At 34.7% G+C, this 21,384-nt stretch overlaps 2 protein-coding genes across 2 annotated transcripts; both read left to right on the top strand.

Moving 5' to 3' along the window:
- Nucleotides 1-291: 291 nt before the first annotated feature.
- Nucleotides 292-2,199, top strand: MS3_00010309 (uncharacterized protein). Its single transcript, XM_051218669.1, has 4 exons — nucleotides 292-363; nucleotides 863-1,132; nucleotides 1,281-1,550; nucleotides 1,984-2,199. Exons 1-4 carry the CDS (start codon nucleotides 309-311, stop codon nucleotides 1,986-1,988), a joined length of 600 nt encoding a protein of 199 aa, XP_051070506.1. The 5' UTR covers nucleotides 292-308; the 3' UTR covers nucleotides 1,989-2,199.
- A 7,125-nt stretch (nucleotides 2,200-9,324) lies between these two features.
- Nucleotides 9,325-11,992, top strand: MS3_00002855 (uncharacterized protein). The gene is made up of 4 exons (XM_051210509.1): nucleotides 9,325-9,416; nucleotides 9,899-10,168; nucleotides 10,307-10,576; nucleotides 11,758-11,992. The coding sequence occupies exons 1-4, from the start codon at nucleotides 9,362-9,364 to the stop codon at nucleotides 11,760-11,762; spliced, it is 600 nt and encodes a 199-aa protein (XP_051070505.1). The 5' UTR covers nucleotides 9,325-9,361; the 3' UTR covers nucleotides 11,763-11,992.
- The last annotated feature ends 9,392 nt before the right edge of the window (nucleotides 11,993-21,384 follow it).

Here is a 21,384-nt window from a genome sequence, read left to right as displayed (position 1 = left end):
TTCATCATTGCTTGATTAATGAACCATTTTTATTCAAGTTTCGTATATGGTGTGATAATTAGAAAAATATTTAATTGTTTAGAGACAAAATAACGTTTTAATAATAATAATAATAATAATAATAATAATAGTAATGGCACCACTGATAAACAATGAAGAAATTTAAAAGAAACCTGCTGACCTATAAAAATCATACCACCAGAATGATGTTTATATATATATATATATATATATATATATATATATATATATATATATATATATAATAACTGAGAAATTATCAAAGCACTTATTCATATCTATATAGAATGATATTTTGTTACGTAGGTCTAATAACAGTCTTACTGACTACATTAGTACAAGGTAATTCCTTTCTATAATGTCCGAGATTTATTGTCATCATCATCTTGATTATTATCAGGCAAGAATAGTGGTTAGTATATACTGCTGTTGTGAAAATGAAATTCAGAGATAAAATGTATAGTGTTTATCGACAGTAAACATGGTGGTTAGATAATCGAGGTAATTCACAATCTAAAACGAACAGATTGAGTGTCGTAGTCAAGCATAGATTTGAAGAAGACTTCGTTTCAATTAAGTAAATAAAGTTATTCTGAAGACAAGTTATTCTTTTGAAAATGTAAATTAAGCTATTTCGTCTAGTATTAATTAATAAAAATATTATTCGTTTGTTTGACTTCCTTTTCAAATAATGCAGAATTGCAATAATCATCCTTATTTTCATCCAATGTATTTTGCTAACCAATATATTGTTATCAAGTTTAACACACTAACTTGCAGTATTTATGTTGATGTGTTTTCTTCTTTCATATATTCACCGTTGGAAATTTGGAATGTTAAGCGGTGACTGATCCAGATATAAAAAGAAAATATCGATATGATTGCGCTATATATACAGTGGATATTAAACAACATCCGGACAGCAAGTACAGATACGAATTAGAGTTGGTGGGTTCGAAGAAGCCGAAGGTAGTGGAAACTTCAAATACAGTGGAATTGTGTGAAATACCAATGTGTAAAGAGATAGTTCTAAAATTCGAAATCTATGAGAAGAAAAAGAATGACGAAGATTTCAAAATCATCTTCTCAAAGGAATATAAAAAATCTTTAGGTAAGTATTCCAACAAATAATGTATATTCCAAGAGTTATTTGCTAACCTAGTAAGTAATTGCCGAGTTTTAAATACACTGCTCTAAGACAACATCGTTGTCGTCAGAAATGAAAGCATGATAATCACAAATATATTTTTACATTTCAGAAGCACCTAAAATCAGTGAAATGAAAGTACGTTTCGATGATGCCAAAACTGCTATCATTAACTGGAAACTTCAAGATTACGAAAACTGCAAGGATAAAGAATTACAATTCGCTCTATTTGGCGACAAAACGGTTATTCAGATGGCTAAAGGACAAGAAATCAGGGTTCCATTTTTAACATCAGACAGTTCCTACATCGTACACGCTTTTCCAAATCAGGTGGACACGGAGACCACTGTATACATGTCCGCTGGGCTTAATATCAAAGTTCGTAAGTTGCCGAAATACCATTGCTTCAACATGTATTCACCATTTCGGGTAATACGTCACGTTCACTAAGTACATGAGTTATGACAGTATGTTTGACAATTTAACTGGTCAGAACTATAAAGTTATAGTAAACAAAAAGTATATATCAATTCTATGAGTGAAAGACATTTCACGTAAGCTGAACGAGAACGAGGTGATTGGACATCACCACTAGTCTCTACAGTTAGTTATCAGCACATTGGTGCATATCAAACTATCTGTCAATCACGTATACACCTGAAATCACTCAACTGCTACACAAAATAACTGTCATTCAATCAGAATGTGTGCTGTTCGGTTATCGACACACGTTCATTTAGAATTAATCATAAATACTCATTCTTACTATTACCCATGTCACGTAATCATCTGTCCTTTCCCTTTCTTCTCCACAGCTTAAATACATGCCTCAATGGTGATGATAATGATGATGATGTGAAGCTGATCGTTTGGACAACCGACAGTTTATGATTATAAAAACTCTCAACATTATTTAATTAATTCTTGTGTATGTGCAAAATATGTTGCCATTCTCTTATTATTTTATTCATCTACAATATTTGCTTGCCTTCAATTAAATTATCCCAATAAATTACTAATCTGACAGTAAATGATTTTCGAATAAATTATTTGGAAGCTTGAAAGATATTACACTGATGCGTTCACTTACGCTATCTGATGTAGGTATTTCGACGGTTGTTAGAGACGAAGAATTTTGTAGTCAATTTAGCATGTGACAATAAATGTCATTCCACCTTGGAACTCGACTGAGTTGAGGTATAATACAAGTGACCAATATTCTCAAGCAGTGTACACGTATCCTACTTACCGTTCACTATGTTTCGTGTACTTTGGAACAATATGGAGAACATATACAATATCCATTTATGACACACATTTTACTATATATCTCATCGGAACTCATATGAAAATGAGCTAAACAGTAAATAATTATTATAATAATGAGTTAAGATTATGCGGATAACTGACAAGATTCCATTGTTAGTTTTGCTTTAATTATCATGGAATATTTTAAAAATTCAGTGATGCGTAATTACATGACCTTTGTGAGTAAAGTCTAAGCACTTCTGGTTGAAAACAATCCTTTATTCTTTTATCTAATTTTAATTAGAACTGACAGACAACAAAGTCATCTCAACGAAACTATTCAGTTGTTGTCTGTTTTGTTTATTCTCTTCTATGTATTCAAGATTGTATGGAAGATACATTGTTTGTAGATATTTCGAGATAGTATGCAAGCCTCAGTTGGATCATTGCGATGTAAATTAAAATAAGTAGTACATAAACTAATGATGCGGATTATAGTTTCAACCATAAATCATTTGCCAAAAAGCTTTGAAATTCATTTGTTCCTTAAGATCAGCGAGTTGCTCCATAACAAAATTTAGATGAGCTGTCACTCTATTACGGTTCATCAATTCGGCTTTATACTTGATCCTTGACAGTAATCTAAAGTGAATGGAAAACACACCAGTTGATAAACTAATCAGTTCGGTATTATCTCTGTACGTTTTAGAACAGTATCAGGTGCTAATTTTAAGTTCAATAAGATTAAACTAAACAAAATTCAAGTTCTTTTTTCATAAACACGTGACAAAATTATTGTTGTCTAAGCAAAGGTGGATGGTGTCTGGCAGTGGAATCCAAGGAATTCCTTTTGACCTACTCGAGACTCGTCAGCTAAATAAACCTGCATCCCAGAGCCACCATCCATCTTTGCTCATAATGCTAGTGACTTAAAGCAATATCGAGGCAATCCGTACTGGATGCATATATGTAAATAAGAGACTGATCAATTGCAGTCCTAAACATCAATGGAAAGATTCAAACAAACAATACAAAATGAATTGCAATCTAAGTTTGACTCGTTCAATCTACAGCTTAACAAAACTACACTGCAATATTCTTAATACGCCAAAATTTAATTGTTTTTTACATTACATTTAATAAAGTCAGTTAGCGCAGTCCTGAAATCACTGGTATCAGATATCATTTGCTGTAAGAAAATCAAATGGGGTTGAATTTTACTGTGGTACAAGAAACAATCTTTTCTATGATTTCCAACTCAGCTTCCTCAGTAATTAACCATGATACATTCTTTCGCAAAGGATTTGGATATTAGGATCCAATCCCTCTATATTTAACTCCATATGTAACCTTATAGTTGTATTTGGTCGTCCGATCAATTCAAACCACTGATATGTTGGCTTCGCTTAACTACCACTACGCTTGTTGTTTTATTCAGGAGATTCTGATTTAGTCGATTTCAGTCTGGTCCTATGGATCATCGTCTATTTTACTGTCAAACAGATGAATTCCCCTAGAATAGCCCGTAGTATTGTGTGTAAGTAATTGCATATACCAAACGTGATTTAGCAATTACGAATGAATCCACGGTTGAAGACAGAAAAATCTGTAAACGTATACAAAAGTAGTCTGTTGAAAATATGTGAATAAAGGGCTTAGTTATTTGTAAATCATCCACTACATCCTAAATTTTAGTAAGGATCACTGTGATTCACTTGGTGTTGCTTCCAAACATTCATCGAATGAATGTCTGAATCGGTATTAAAAGTCACTTCTAAATTGTCTAAAATTAAATCTTTAGTTTTATAATTAACAATTGAAGTAGGAATATACTGAAGTAGGAATATACTTACTCTCCTCTCTTCATATACATGGTCTCCTGACATTCATTGGCAAACAATCCAGTTGGTGGTCAAGAACCATTTCGGCTCGGGTAGGTAATGTCTATAAATTGCAATCACATTATATCCGGAAGAATAGTCTTTCCTTTCGATAAGTTGATTAAATCCTCGGTATTTCTGTATTAGTGAGGAAATGTATTTACTCTCCTTTCCAACTCTCTGTATTTCGTAGAAGAAAACAAATTTATAACGGTTTTTACAATCCTAACGTAATTTTCTCCATAACCATTAGAATAAGGATGTTTAGAAGCAGTGGAGAATGGTTCGCACTTTAATCACAGAGCAATTGAGTTTTTGAATAATCTTTGGAAAATGTTTCCACTTTTCATTCGTAGTTGTGCTTCCGAACAAATATAAATGAACTATTGTCGGTCAAGAGAGGTTTCTAAATCATAAATGAAAAATGAAGATTTTTGTTCTTCAGCATCCAAACCTCGGTGGTTTATTTCCAGTGATACGTGATATAAAAACTTCAGTGGGTTTGATAACTCTATTCGAAACTAACAATCTTAAGTATTGAACCCGAATATATTTTACAGCAACGAAATCATAGAACTGCAAATTGATCCAATAGGTGGGTGCAATCTTTTTTTGGATGCGAGATTTGTGATACGATGCTGTAGTTAATGAAAGCATTAACGAAAGTGTCAACATTACTAATCACATCTGGATGAGGAACTTTATCTTAACATGCAGTAAAATGAATATTCACTACACCAAACAGACTTAATATGCCCAGTCAACCCTTCACCTCAATGAGCAGATAGTAATTTCCTTGATGACTTGGTGAATTTTCATGAGAATATATTATTTATCAATTAAATAAGCAGTCTTATGGCTATGAGTCTACGTTTGATCGAATCAATTTTAAAAGTTATTTGGTATATTCATGGACCGAAATTCAAGTTCATTAGAAGATTTGTAATTTATGTAAACAGCTGTCACCTCTATAAATGAACATTTTGGCGGGTGCACCTGCTTATATTCTTGGTTAAATATATTAAACCAAATTGTTAAGCTATTGAACAGTTAAGCATAAAGCTGATCACAGAATTTGTATTTTACCGGCTGCTCTCGATGTCCACCTGTGAAATGAGTAATCCATTAGTCATCGTTTGTATGCAATGTTGCTTTATCTTTACAGTAAAAGTTGTTAGTTTTCATATGGCTTACAAAATAATAGTGTAATGACATTGCTCGGTCAGGAAAAGCCAGGTTTTTCTTAGTGAGCTGTAGCCATTATTCTTGATTAATGTAATCAGACAAATTACAACTTTTTCTTCTTTGATATCTCTTACAACCATTAATCAGATTTCAAAACAATCCAAAATACATCACCACTTGAATTAACATCCAACTGTTAATTACATGATCGTATCAAGACTCTAAGAGAATAACTGATATAATTAAATACAGTTAACAAATTAAGAATTCCCGTTCTATTCAAAACAAACTTTTGTAATAACGATTAGCCTATCAATTCAAAATATGACAAAACCGTTAACGCACTTGAATGTATTCTGTTGAAATATGTGTAAAACATGCAATCATTTACCAAGCATTTCTCATTTATTACAAACACGAGAACATCTAAGTCATACTAATACTTAGATAAAAAAATATCATATCGTTGGAAGACACTGTTTGCCTTGACACTTACCTTGTTTCTGAATATTTTAAGACTAAGGACGGTTTGCTATCGATGAAAATTTAGATTTCTTAATGAAAATATCGTAACAGCACTCATATAGATAGTATCTGTTATTAAACAGCTCTACCTGTAGCTCATCTAGATTTACCGCCTGTCTCGACCACGCACAAAAGAGGAGGGTTGAACATGATTGAAGCGACTCCATCCCGTAGAAAAATAACTCACCAAAAACGTCAACCAGAAAAAATAGTTCAAACCATTCAAACACCACCCTGCAAGTTGGAGGTCATGACACCTCATGATGAAAGGCGAAATTCTTCTGAAGTCATGAGGCCGATTCCCCTTCAAACAACCAGAGCAACAACTTTTATAGGTATATGGAATGCTCGGACAATGTGACAGGCCGACGGGGACCAGTCGAATAGCAACGGAAATGAGGAGAAACAACTTGGCAGTACTTGCAATCAGTACTAAAAACCCATTGGACCCAAACTGGACAGCAAACTCTAGATATGGGAGAGATGCTAATGTACTCCGATCACGAAAAGAAAATTGCTCCACACACTCAGATAGTCGCTCTGATGTTATCCAAAGAAGCATGGGAAAGAATTATAGGAAGAGAATCTCATGGATCCAGGATCATCAAAGCATCAAACTCACCTGGTATTGTTTTACTCGTATCTTCCCATTGTTATTTAGGACTTCAATTGATCAGTCTCTTGTTGGCATATGTGCACCCTGTGCGGATTGCCTCGATATAGCTTTAAATGACAAGCTTTTTAAGCAATATTGGATAGTGGCTAACAGTGGAATACAGGATGCGCGTTTCGTCTTATTTGGGACTCGTCGGCTAGATGTACCTGCATCCCAGAGTTGATGTCCACTCCGGGACACCAACTCAGTACTGTTTGCATCAAACGCCATCACGTCATCCACTTAGCATCCACAAGCATCCTTGAAAACAAAGAAGAAGTGAAGCACGATGAATGTTATCCAGTGTTATGCACACACCAACGATAGCAATGACGATGAGAAAGATCAGTTCAACGAGAGGCTGCAATCGATCACAGTAAGCTGTGTCAGGAAAGGACATGACCGTCGTGATGGTAGATCTATACGCCATAGTCAGAATGGACAACAGCGGATATGAAGATATCATGGGACGATGTGAACTAAGAGAAAGGAATGAGAATGACTGGAAATTCGCAACTCCATGTTCATTCTACAAATTGGTTATAGGCGGCAAAATATTTCCACACAAAAGCGTATACACAAAGCTACATGAGTCTCAATGGATCACAACACCGAGAACCAAATAGATCATTTTTGTATCAATAGAAACATCAGAAAGATAATGGAAGACGTGAGAACCAGGAGAGTAGCTGATTTGGCTTTAGATCACCACCTGGTTGTAGCCAAGATGAAATTGAATGTACAGAAACACTGGACAACTGGGAAGCAACAGTACAAACGTTCAATACAGCCTTCTTTTGAGATACTAACAAATTTAACCAATTTAAGACAACTCGCAACAACAGGTTCCAAACTTTGCAGGATCTACCGAAAGAAGAAGAATCCACGATGGACGACTATCAGAAAGAGGTCAAAGATGCACTAACTTCGACGTGTCAAACGCCTGGACAAGATTCAACAAAGGGAGAACACGAAGACATCATCTAACAACAGCCGAACAAGAGCAGAGAAATTCAAGACACAAGCATTAGAACTGACAAACAGAAATATGTGGGTTATCTAGCAACGACATCGGAGAATGCTGCAATAGAAGGTAATATGAGACAGCTATATGACACGAAGAAGAAACTGAAAGGAAAATATGGTAAACCAGAGAGACCGGTCAAGGACAAAGAAGGCAAGGCAATCACCGAGTTTCAAGAACAGGGAAGTAGATGGGTAGAACACTCTAAGGAACTCTTGAACAGACCAGCTCCCCTAAACTCAACAGACATTGAAGCAGCACATACAGACATGCCTATAGATTTCACCCCATCAAAGATCGAAGAAATCAGGATGGCCATTAGACAAATGCAGAGTGGGAAAGCAGCACAACCTGACAATATACCAGCCGAAGCTCTGAAGTCAGACATATAAGTAGCTGCAAACATGCTCCATGTTCTATTCAAGAAGATTTGGGAGGAAGAACAAGTGCCACTGACAAACTGGAATGCAGAACACCTCAGCAAAATAACAAAGAAGGAAGATCTGAGCAAATGTGAGAACTACAGAGAAATCACACTACTGTCAGTACCGGGAATGATATTCAACGGAGTGATGCTGAACCAGATGAAGGATTCAGTAGACACCCAAAATTCGAGAACAGCAGACCGGATTCCGTAAGGATCGGTCGTGCACAGACCAAATCGCGACACTACGGATCATCGTTGAACAATCAGTTGAGTGAAACTCGTCACTATATATCGACTTCATTGACTATGAGAAGACGTTTGACAGTGTAGATAGGAGGACCTTATGGAACCCTTTTCGACACTATGGTGCAACTGAGACGATCGTCAACATCATCCGGATTTCTTACGACGGATTACAGTGCAAGGTGGTGCATGGAAGACTGCTGACGAATGCATTCCAAGTGAGGACCGGAGTCAGACAAGGCTGCTTACCCTCCCCCTATCTCTTTCTTCTGATGAGTCACTGAGTTTCGAAGACCTCGACATCGGGAGGAAGCACGGAATAGAATGAACAACTCGGAATCGATTAGATTTCGACTTCAACTAAGGCCAAATCACACTACGTCCGGACTTGGGAGCAGATATAAAAAGGATGAATCACAACTGGAAAGAACCAGAAATGATTGTCCAGGACAGGTTTGGATGGAAAGTTCTGGTTGATGACCTATGCTCCTCTTGAGTGATAACATACGTAAGCAAGTAAGTACCTTTTATTAAATGGACAACTTATCTCAGTGAATACAATCAATGATCAGTTTAATGAAAATATATTGAACTAAAAGAGCTCAGACAGATTTATCTTTTCTGCTAATGATATATATATATATATATATATATATATATATATATATATATATATATATATATATGAAATAAACTGTTATAGATTCAACACATTCTTTGGGTCAACCACTCTAATTGTGAAGTAAACTATATTCATACCTTCTATGTGGCATGATAATTTTATAAAAAAATGATAACTCTTAGTGAGAAAAGTAAATTGTTATTAGAATAAAAACCATATTCACGAGAAGAAGAACAAAGTAATGTGGAGTGATGTTGTCTGGTTCAATATAATTTGACTAAATAAAATCACACCATTAGAATAATATATATAAATATATATAAACGTAATGTGATCTATATTAAGTTGAATTGAAATTATAACGATCACTTACATAGAATTATAATGTTGCTTGGGTTTGTTGGTCTGATAACCGTCCTACGGATTACCTTGACAGAAGGTAATTCTCATTTTTGATGTTTAAGGTCGACAATTACACTCAGAAATAAATAGTCTACATTCTTAATTAGTATTACATTGAGTCGATTGTAGAATTTAATTTGAATATATGTTGTTTTTCCGGTAGTAACTATTTCGTAGTGGCTTCCTGAGGAAAAATGTAAAGTTAGTGTTACGTTGTATTGTAAATTTTCATTCAGTTTAAAAATCAAACCAACCGATTTTTCGAACTGTTCACGCCCCATAATGAACATGTGGCCTGTTATAGTTCCTTACACAGTTGTTTAAGTAGACTGACTAAAAGAAATCTGACATTCAGTTGACATGTTCAGTACCACACAGCATCACAATAATCGTTGTTTTTATGTCTACTTTACTATGTATTGTAACAGAATGTTTTGAAATAATTTATTCCACGTAAATCATTTCTAGTTCCTTTTCTCCATTTTCTATATTTTCTCATCGGAATTTTGAAACATTAAGCGGTTGTGAGTTCAGACATCACAAGAACATATGCATTTGATTGTGCTACATTTAAAGTCGATTATAAAGAAAGTCCTGATTCTGATTATAAATATGAATTGGAAATACCCAGTAATACGGAGTTAAAAGCAGTATCTACTTCAAACAAAGTGATTTTGTGTGGCATACCATTGTGTATACCACAAGTTTTAAAATTTACCATATCTAAGAAGCTGAAGACTGAGACCGATTTCAGAAAAATATTCACCGAAGAATTCGAAAAGACTCTAGGTAAGTCTTATTACTGACTGTTCATATGAGGACATGTTTATGACTATGTTGAATACTTTAATTTACTTACAGCAATCACTGAAAATATTAAATGATAAACCGTCTCGATTGTTTATTTTTTTGGGTTCCGGATTCCAGGTGCACCTAGGATTTCAGATATCGTTTCTGAATCCAGTGATTCACTATTCGTAACGTTGCGTTGGAAGCTTCAAGATCGAGAGAACTGCAAAAACAAAATACTAGTATTTAACTTATATGGAGATACAACAATTATGCAACTAGCTAAGGGAGAAGAAATGAAGATTCCTGGTTTAAAACATGGGCAAACATACACTATATATGCTTTCCCAAGTCATGTGGACAGTGAAACTCACGTTTACATGAGCGCTCCACATAGTTTCACAGTTAGTAAGTCCCAATAGACGCTATTATTATTGATCAAATAACATACTGTTTCGTGTTTTACACACATGGACAGAATTGGTTTTGTATGTTTTTGAAATGTAGTCAATTTTTAATCTCCATTTTTTCATTTTATACTAAAGGTAACTGAACTGGAAAGTATTTATGCATTTAAAGATCTAGCCTCAGTCAACGTTCATTACAAAGTGTTTACGGCTTGAAATGAGGATAAAAATTTAATATTAATATCAACAAAGAAATCATAATAGCTGCTGAAACTTTCATAAGATTACAACTTATAGTTTATACTTGTAAATAAATATCAACAAAATTTTATCAATTAAATCTGCGAAAAACACCTATACGCTTACTTTAAGATAGCTAGCAGAAGCACGGTTTGTGTATGAGCCAGTGTAAGGTTATTTCTCGTCATGGAATATTGCAAACCTCACACTACTTTGGGTTTCAGCGATTAGTGCCAACATCAATGAATATCGTCGCTTCACTGAAAATTGTGATATAATAACTCGAATTACATCGTAATGGTAATGAGTTTAAATCCTGAGTAAAAGCAAGGAAGTATAAATCTAAGAATACACTCATAGCACTGACAAATGAAATGTAAATCTGTTTCTGCATATGAAATAATATCGAATCATACATATATAAAGCGCATACAGTAACATCGACACAATGTTTAAAAAATGGTAGTCATCTCAACTGTTTACTGTATAATTTGTATCAAAAATCAATCAATAAAGTCATTCTTAAGTTGTAAAAAATTGGGACTCTTCAAGCTGAAAAGCTTATATCATCTAATTTTGTAATGATTTAAAACTATATCCACACAATACTTAAATCTCTACAAAGAAATTATATGAATATGACCAAAACATAACACAGAATATTATTATTAAGCATATCATGTAAGCTGAACGAGAACGAGGTGATTGGACATCACCACTAGTCTCTACAGTTAGTTATCAGCACATTGGTGCATATCAAACTATCTGTCAATCACGTATACACCTGAAATCACTCAACTGCTACACAAAATAACTGTCATTCAATCAGAATGTGTGCTGTTCGGTTATCGACACACGTTCATTTAGAATTAATCATAAATACTCATTCTTACTATTACCCATGTCACGTAATCATCTGTCCTTTCCCTTTCTTCTCCACAGCTTAAATACATGCCTCAATGGTGATGATAATGATGATGATGTGAAGCTGATCGTTTGGACAACCGACAGTTTATGATTATAAAAACTCTCAACATTATTTAATTAATTCTTGTGTATGTGCAAAATATGTTGCCATTCTCTTATTATTTTATTCATCTACAATATTTGCTTGCCTTCAATTAAATTATCCCAATAAATTACTAATCTGACAGTAAATGATTTTCGAATAAATTATTTGGAAGCTTGAAAGATATTACACTGATGCGTTCACTTACGCTATCTGATGTAGGTATTTCGACGGTTGTTAGAGACGAAGAATTTTGTAGTCAATTTAGCATGTGACAATAAATGTCATTCCACCTTGGAACTCGACTGAGTTGAGGTATAATACAAGTGACCAATATTCTCAAGCAGTGTACACGTATCCTACTTACCGTTCACTATGTTTCGTGTACTTTGGAACAATATGGAGAACATATACAATATCCATTTATGACACACATTTTACTATATATCTCATCGGAACTCATATGAAAATGAGCTAAACAGTAAATAATTATTATAATAATGAGTTAAGATTATGCGGATAACTGACAAGATTCCATTGTTAGTTTTGCTTTAATTATCATGGAATATTTTAAAAATTCAGTGATGCGTAATTACATGACCTTTGTGAGTAAAGTCTAAGCACTTCTGGTTGAAAACAATCCTTTATTCTTTTATCTAATTTTAATTAGAACTGACAGACAACAAAGTCATCTCAACGAAACTATTCAGTTGTTGTCTGTTTTGTTTATTCTCTTCTATGTATTCAAGATTGTATGGAAGATACATAAACACGCATAGTCTTATTCATTAAAAGCCAACAAAATTAAATTGAATAGTATTTCTCTCTTCATTAATTACTTGAGTCTAAAGTACATTTATGTGTCGTAAATGTAGGAATGATTTTAATGGAAACTTTTGTCTGTTAAATTAGTGACGTTATATATGAGAATGCTGGAACAACCATGTTGATGTCTATTGTGTTCAATTTGGAATTTTTTCGACATCGTCTTAGTATGTTTCCCTGCATTATGATGTTGAATAACCTTATGTACATGATTAGTCTTTCACATGATTTTAACTACTAACAAGTAGTTACTGGACCTATGACTAACAATGTTCAGAACTACAGTGTGCACACAATGAAAGTTACTTGGGTATCTGTAATAGCGAAACCACAGTGTGAGTTTCCGTATCTCAGTATGCACTAATTTCTCCAATGTTCAGATATTATTTCTGTTATAACTTGTAGCCTGTGAGCCCTGTTATTGTATAATGTGATAACACCGCCAGTTAGAGAACAGTAATTTATCTATTAGACCAGTGACGCCTAAAACCCGTGCGAGCAGTCTAGAGTACTTATCGATCCTGCTTACTACCTAGCCCAGCCAGTTAAGTCCAGAACACCAATTTCAGCCTCTGCAATATGAATCATTTATTTCAAACACACTGGGTTTATATACCAACCAGACAGACCACCTCCTACCACAAAGTAGGAAACAACATTTGTACAAGAATTAGCCAAATTTGGCTGTGGATGGGAGAGGTAGTAATTAATAGACAGGGCATGATTCAAGAACGGTAAATCATAGAATAATAGTTCATAGGTCATAATAAAGCTCATAATAAGAAGGACATGATTATGAATAGTTTAGTTAATTAACAATTATACGATAAAAATATACGCATAGTATTTGTCCATAAATGGATCCCAAAAGTTACCCTTCATTATGTTTATCGGGGCATAACAATTTCCATGTTTATGATTTTTGAGACCAGAACCTGTCGTTCATAACTTCGCGAAAAATAAGCAGACTATTCAATAGCGAATGGATTAAAATATTAGAGTATGATGTTTACAGTGCGAAGTCATTGATAGTGCTCGATCATAACTAAGAAAAAGTTTTAAGATTTGCAATTGTCAAACGTTTGAACTGTTTAAAAATCCTACTGAACGTTCATCTTTCAACTTACAGCTTCAGGTTTATGTTATTTTCTGTATAATAGTAGATTTGTCATTATTTCGATATTTTAAGTATTGCCGAATTCAATTTGTCCAACTTTCCAAAAAACTATATCTAGACTTAAAATTGAAATCGAGAAAAATTAGACGTCTACATTTCAACCACTGGTCTGTGAACCGAATTGATCATTAATGTGTATGAACTCTGGTGACTGTAGTCTTTTCGAATATCCTAGAAAGATTCTAAATTCATTATCAATTGGTTTGACTGGCCAATTAGGTTTACAAATAACATACAACGTTTTTAAATTGATTAGTGGACAAATAATTTAAGAGATTTTTAGGTTTCTATTATAACTTGTGATAAACAGTAACATTTAAACTAACAGGTCACTAAGAAGTAGCCAATTTTATATTCATGCGTTCTTTTGAGCCACACCAGCTTTATCTATTACGTTTCAATGTAATTACTGGCATAGGTGACTCCCTATCCTGTACACAATATTTTGATGTTAGATTGTTGGAGGAGATGTACAGGAAAACTTGAACCTTAGATAGTACGCGTTAGTATTAGTTACTTCAAAATCACTGATAAAACCTTGTTGCTAAGTTCCATCTGGTGAAAAACGTAGGTTCAGGAATTCTTGCCTACTGATTAGCACAATTTATCATCAAAACAGTATGTCGTCTAACTAAACTGATTGTTACCCAAACAACTTCTATGATATCTGTTACTCAAACAAAGAGAATATCCAAACACTAAATCATGAGATGAGTATTTATCAGCCACGGTATTTAGATCTCGTTTGCTCTACAGATAAATAAATAATAAAAAGCTACATCATGAACTGCAAAACAAAAGGTTGTACCAACGAATAATATCATTAATAAATAAGAACCAATCAGATGTTATCTTCAAATATAACCGACTTGTTTAAAGACAGACAAAACATAGAGTACATTGAAAATTAAATGAGAAATTAAAGAACAAATGCTTATGTGATTTAAACAATAATATGAAATTTCCAAGTAACCAAGTAGATTAGTTGGCTGATGCTAAAAAATTTCATATCCAGGATGCTTCAATATGTCGGACTACTTTTTCAGCATTAAGTAGTGTGAAATAATATACAAAAAGACAGCTAAATCAGACTCAAGGCTTCCATATAAGTCTTCTAGGTAGTAGGGGCAACCTTGTTAGATAAGCTAGGCGGTCGGTGATCGAACTAACCCAATACTCTTCTGTAAACAAGACTGAATGGGCTTCATTCTCATGGCTCGCGGCTGCCCAGTGTGTACGCTTATGTGTAAGAATTGTATGAGTTTCGGTTTGTGGGATTTATGTATGCAAGTATATGCAATGAGTATGCGCGTAGGCTAGCAAAAGGGACTCAAGATGAATAATGCCTTCTCTATGTTCAATAAAATCATTGGCCTAATCCTTCAGGTCGAAGGTATTATAAAAAGAGTTGGTAGCAAATACTAGGGAGATGTGACCATTAATGTTACCTGAAACAGTGCTTGTGCCTATATGTATGTCGTGAAGTGTAGGGGCGAAAGCCTTTGTACCAGTGATATGCATGTAATGCCTAAGTGACAGTCCGTTGTCAAAACATGTTTCTAAGGGAGTGGTGACCGTCTTCACTTCCAAGTAGTTGAATATACATATGTGTATGCTATGCGATAGATGAATGAAAACTTGTATGTTACCGGTGTGAATGTAACGTATCTCTGCTCACGGGGTAAATATACCTATGTGAATGCCATGGTATGCATGGGTGGAAAATTATATGTTACCGGTATGCATATAGACTATAATTGCTCAAAAATTGCGTTTATTTAAAAATGAGAGAATTTTATTTCTAAGCAGGTAAGTTAAATTCTGTAGATTTATTTATCTAAGCACAATAAACCCAATCATAAGATAATTACATTTACAAAATCTTTGACAGTATTCTGTGAAACTGTAGGTAAACCTTGTTTCAAGAGTTTATCATCAACAATGACCAGTTGAATAAATGCCTAAATTATAAAGTAATTCGATAATACATTTGTGCATCTAAGTCACAAAATACTGAACAGTAAACTAACGAACAATGATTCTCCTTATTTGATTGGACGAAATGACGTATTATAAATAGACAGAAGTATTTCAAATTGTTCAAATGACTGAAAACATATTTAGAATTCAAACAGTCATAAGTGTACATGCTATAACGAGTAATTAAGTTGAAATTAATTTGAAAAGAATTCTATGTGCATCAAATATACAGGCAATTTATAATGATATTGTCTGATCATTACCTATGTATATCGATAAAAACTGTAGCACTTGTTAGAATATTGATCTCTAATAATCACTTATCACTCGACTTCAAATAATTCATCTTGAAGTCAGTCATTAGTGATAAACCGATGGTTATCATAATAAGAGATTTACGGAAAAGTTTCTATTCGTTAACTATTTATTATCATAGAAAACAACTAAATTCGGAAATATAATTGATTTTATGGTAACTTATTTGTTTAAAACTGAGATAATTACTCTGAACCTGAAACTCGTGGGTTCGAATCCCTGGTGTAATTTTTAGAAGTCATATAATAGAACAAGTACACTGTTTTCCGTTCAGTAATAACGTGACGAAAATTAATTTTTTGGTGTGAAATACTCCTGAATTGAATAATATTCATACAATTATTACTTTATATATCATTAAGTGATGATTAAAGGTTGAACTGACAATTAAATCATCGGATGAAAGTTGTTTGAATTTAATTGTTGTATCACAAAGTTTAATCTAAAGTAAATGGATAAAATCTAAACCGGTGCATTTATTGAGCATCAAGATACTACTTAAAATTTAAAAGTAAACAAAGAATTCCTAAAATTTACTATAAGAATTAATCAATCTGTTCACTTTCAAAATAAAGTATTTTACATTAGCCTTATCTATTAACATGTGTAATAAAATGGGTAATCAATTGAAATAATTTTTTATCATGATCAACTTCGGTCATCGCATATCATTTCTTAGCAATAAGTTTTATATAATATTATATTGGAAGTAGATTATTTAAAATAATACTGACTGAATTCAGCCCAATTCACTATTCTACGTTTAGTTTTGACGAATAGCAAAGAATTATCATGAAAAACGTCCCTACACTTATTGAACCCGAATTGCAATGAAACTCATTATTATCAGTATGGGGATTTGTGGAGATCGTAGTATTTTAACAGTTGAATTCACGAGTCAATCTTAGTTAGACGACCATTGAAAACTTGGAAGAACTGGACAGCTGTTTTGTTCCAGTGTGTAACTTCTCACTAATGCATATCCACGATCGTTTACGCAGGACTCAAACCCAAGACCTTCGGTCTCGTGTGCGAGATCGTAAATGTTAACCGACGAGGAGTCCCATACTAAAACGAAAAAGCCGTCCAGTTCTTCCAGGTTTCTATTGGTTGTTTAACTTAGATCAACTCTTGAATTCAACCGTAAAAAAACTAATTATTATTCTCAAATGATAATGCAATCTAACCGATTTCCCATCAACATGCTTCTGTTGGAGAAAACGTTTAATCGAAACGTGAATTTGTTGCAAGCAAGATTATTTCCGACCATATAAATAATCGTTATAACTCAGTTTTTAATTTTCCAATACGTAACTTGCATCTTAAACTTTGCACCATGGATATTACCATAAACCATAATCCCCGTCAAACAGTTTACATTTCTAACTTGTAAATGTATTCGTGGTTAGTTTCGTTATTAGGAGTCATTTTTTTCTTTCTCAAAAACATTACCAGATCATTGCAAATTTATATCTACTGCTTTAATCAAGTTGTACTTTGAAATGACAAAAAAAATATTCATGGTTAATACGTACACTGACTTAACAATATTGTCTACTGATAACAGTATTTTATACTGTCAACATGAACACAAATAAAACATATTACGTGGTAGCTATGTATCATATAAATTGGATATGTCTTATGCTACTATTATTAATACTTAGATTTACTTATAACGTTATAACTGGTTCAGAAAAAGGAGTGCTTCTATATCTGTGGAACGTCTGGTATAGCATAAACCTTCCAACATTTATTGAAGTAAACATCTCGGCACAACTACAGAACAAAAAAACGAGTTAGTGTGTAAACAAATATTTTGTGCGCTGAAAACATAAAATTTGAACATTCACTTAAAGTTATTTTAATTATTCGTTGAAATTTTCATAAAATCTACAACTTAAAACAACGTAAAAATCGCAATTGGACAATGTGCAAGGCATTTTATTTGTCTGACTAACAGCTGATTTATGACATTCAAAGCTTGCAAAAAATAAGCAATTGATTAGATTTCAAAAATTATTTTTTATTTAAGCAAACTAATAATTATAACAGTAATAACAATAGAATTATAGATAGCATGAAATAAAATTCGAATGTTCTGGAATTTTTTCAATTTTTACAGTTCTAGGTAAAATATCTAGGTGGTTTAACGTTGCTAGCCGTTAAATCTGATTTTCGGTTAATGTCGGCAAAAGCCATTTACGAAATGTTGAGTATTCTAAAAATACAACGAAATAAAGTAAAGGAACTCGAATGGAATGGATGATAGTCACACAAGAAAATTTCCACGTTAGTAATCCATTACTTACTTACTTCCGCTTGCTCTGCCTCGTGGAGGAGTATAGTCTACTCACCAGCATTAATCATCCAACACTATCCTGGACAATAATTTCCAGTTCTTTCCAGTCACTATTCATCCTTTGCATATCTGCTTCCATTTCCCAACATCATGTGTTCTTTGGACTTCCACTTTTTCGTTTCCCTTCACGATTCCAAGTTAGCACTTGCATCGTGATGTAGTTTGATGATTTCCGTAATCAGTGTGTTACTCACCTACAACGTCTTTAGCTAATTCTCTCTTCATTTGGAAGATGGTTTGTTTTCGCCCACAGTAGGCTGTCGCTGATAGCATCCGGTCAACGGAAATTCAGCATCTTGCGTAGACAACTGTTTATAAATGCTTGTAGGTTTTTGATGATAGATGTGGTAGTTCTCTAAGTTTCATCAATGTACAGTAGAACTGTCTTGACGTTCGTACTGAAGATTCTGACTTTGATAGTGGTTGACAGTTATTTTGAGTTCCATATGTAGCAGCTAAAGGACAAAAAATCATCGATTTATATTCACAAAATTTTAATTGTGTATTACTATTCTCCACTAAAATTAACCGTTATCTATCTTTTTGGATTGCCGTCTGTTACTAAAGCTTCATTTAGTTGTTATTCTCTGAATTCTTTTACGTCAAATAAGACATTTGACTAGGTTGTACTTTACTTTTATCAAAAACCATTTGCATAACCTGGATTAGCACAAACATTAAAATAAGATAAAGTCAATAGTACTGCGAGAAATCGGGATTAAATATATATTTTTAACTGTCTACACAAAACAACTCCGCCTGGAGTCCCTCCGGGGGCTACTGCCGGTCCCAAGTCCGGATAAAGGAGGAGGGTTGGGCATGGGGTTGGCGTCCCCATCCCGTAGAAAACTAACTCGCTAAAAAAACGCTAACCAGAAAAAATTATTCAAACCTTTTAAACTCTGCCCTGGGAGTCAGAAGATCTTCATTTAGAAGAATTATGACGCCTCATGATGAAAGCCGAATCCCTTCGGAAGTTATGAGGCCGATGCCCCTTCTGACAACCAGAGCGACCATTTATTTAGGTACATGGAATGTTCGTACAATGTGGGACACCGGAAGAGCCTTCCAAATTGCTGCAGAAATGAGAAGATACAACCTAGAGGTACTTGGGATCAGTGAAACACATTGGACACAAGTTGGACAACAACGACTAACTACAGGAGAGCTCCTGTTATACTCCGGCCATGAAGAAGAAAATGCACCACATACACAAGGAGTTGCATTGATGCTGTCCAAACAAGCGCAAAATGCACTTATAGGATGGGAATCTCATGGACCAAGGATCATCAAAGCCTCGTTTAAAACAAAGAAAGAGGGCATTTCAATGAACATCATCCAATGCTATGCGCCTACCAACGACTACAATGAAGACGCTAAAGATCAATTCTACAATATGCTGCAGTCAATAGTCTAGAAGTACCCAACATAGGACCTGACCATTCTGATGGGAGATTTCAACGCCAAGGTTGGAACGGACAACACTGGATATGAAGACATCATGGGACGACACGGACTGGGAGAAAGAAACGAAAATGGTGAGAGATTTGCAAATCTATGTGCCTTCAATAGGCTGGTCATAGGTGGCACCATATTCCCACATAAACGCATACACAAAACCACATGGACTTCACCGGATCACTCTACACAAAACCAAATCGACTATATTTGCATCAACAAAACGTTCAGGAGGACTATAGAGGGCGTGAGAACCAAGAGAGGAGCTGATATAGCATCAGATCATCACTTACTGGTCGCCAAGATGAAATTGAAACTCAAGAAGCACTGGACAACGGGGCAGACAGTATCACAAAAGTTCAATACGGCCTTTCTTCAGGATACTAACAAACTCAACGAATTCAAGATAGTCCTCAGCAATAAGTTCCAGGCCTTTCATGATCTACTCAATGGAGAAGGAACTACTGTGGAGAGCAACTGGAAGGGGATCAAAGAGGCAATCACTTCAACATGTCATGAGGTCCTGGGTCACAAGAAGCACCACCACAAGGAATGGATCACTGTTGATACACTGGATAAGATTCTAGAAAGGAGGAACAAGAAGGCAGCGATCAATACCAGCCGAACAAGAGCAGAAAAAGCCAAGGCACAAGCTGAATACACGGAAATAAACAAACAAGTGAAGAGGAGCATCAGAACCGACAAACGTAAATATGTGGAAGATTTAGCAACGACGGCGGAAAAGGCTGCAAGAGAAGGAAACATGAGACAATTGTATGACACGACAAAGAAACTCTCTGGAAATCGCCGCAAACCAGGACGACCAGTGAAAAGCAAGGAAGGCGAGGTAATCATCAACATTGAAGAGCAACAAAACAGGTGGGTAGAACACTTCAAAGAACTGTTGAATCGACCAGCTCCACTGAACCCACCCAACATCGAAGCAGCACCCACGGACCTCCCAATCAATTTTGGCCCACCAACAATTGAAGAAATCAGCATGGCCATCAGACAAATCAAGAGTGGCAAAGCAGCAGGACCGGACAACATTCCAGCAGAGGCACTAAAAGCAGACGTAGCGGCAACTGCAAGGATACTCCACATTCTCTTCAATAAGATTTGGGATGAGGAACAAGTACCAACAGACTGGAAAGAAGGACTACTGATCAAAATACCGAAGAAAGGCGATCTCAGCAAGTGTGATAACTACAGGGGTATCACTCTTCTCTCAATACCGGGAAAAGTCTTCAACAGGGTATTGTTAAACAGGACGAAGGACTGCGTAGACGCCCAACTTCGTGACCAACAGGCAGGATTCCGTAAGGATAGATCGTGTACAGACCAAATCACAACTCTACGGATCATTGTGGAACAATCAATTGAATGGAATTCATCACTCTACATCAACTTCATTGACTACGAAAAGGCATTTGATAGCGTGGA

The sequence above is a fragment of the Schistosoma haematobium genome, chromosome ZW (genome assembly GCF_000699445.3).
Source record: "Schistosoma haematobium chromosome ZW, whole genome shotgun sequence".
NCBI lineage: Eukaryota > Metazoa > Platyhelminthes > Trematoda > Strigeidida > Schistosomatidae > Schistosoma > Schistosoma haematobium.
The sequence above is the reverse complement of the archived record's forward strand: the minus strand, read 5'-3'. Positions and strand labels throughout refer to the sequence as shown.

What these genes read in the sequence shown, in the direction of transcription:
- MS3_00010309 (XM_051218669.1), top strand. Translation starts at nt 309, where the DNA reads ATGATATTTTGTTACGTAGGTCTAATAACAGTCTTACTGACTACATTA. An exon ending in ACTGACTACATTAGTACAAG is followed by an intron (nt 364 to 862) that starts GTAATTCCTTTC and finishes TGGAATGTTAAG; the next exon opens with CGGTGACTGATCCAGATATA. An exon ending in GGAATATAAAAAATCTTTAG is followed by an intron (nt 1,133 to 1,280) that starts GTAAGTATTCCA and finishes TTTACATTTCAG; the next exon opens with AAGCACCTAAAATCAGTGAA.
- MS3_00002855 (XM_051210509.1), top strand. Translation starts at nt 9,362, where the DNA reads ATGTTGCTTGGGTTTGTTGGTCTGATAACCGTCCTACGGATTACCTTG. An exon ending in ACGGATTACCTTGACAGAAG is followed by an intron (nt 9,417 to 9,898) that starts GTAATTCTCATT and finishes TGAAACATTAAG; the next exon opens with CGGTTGTGAGTTCAGACATC. An exon ending in AGAATTCGAAAAGACTCTAG is followed by an intron (nt 10,169 to 10,306) that starts GTAAGTCTTATT and finishes TCCGGATTCCAG; the next exon opens with GTGCACCTAGGATTTCAGAT.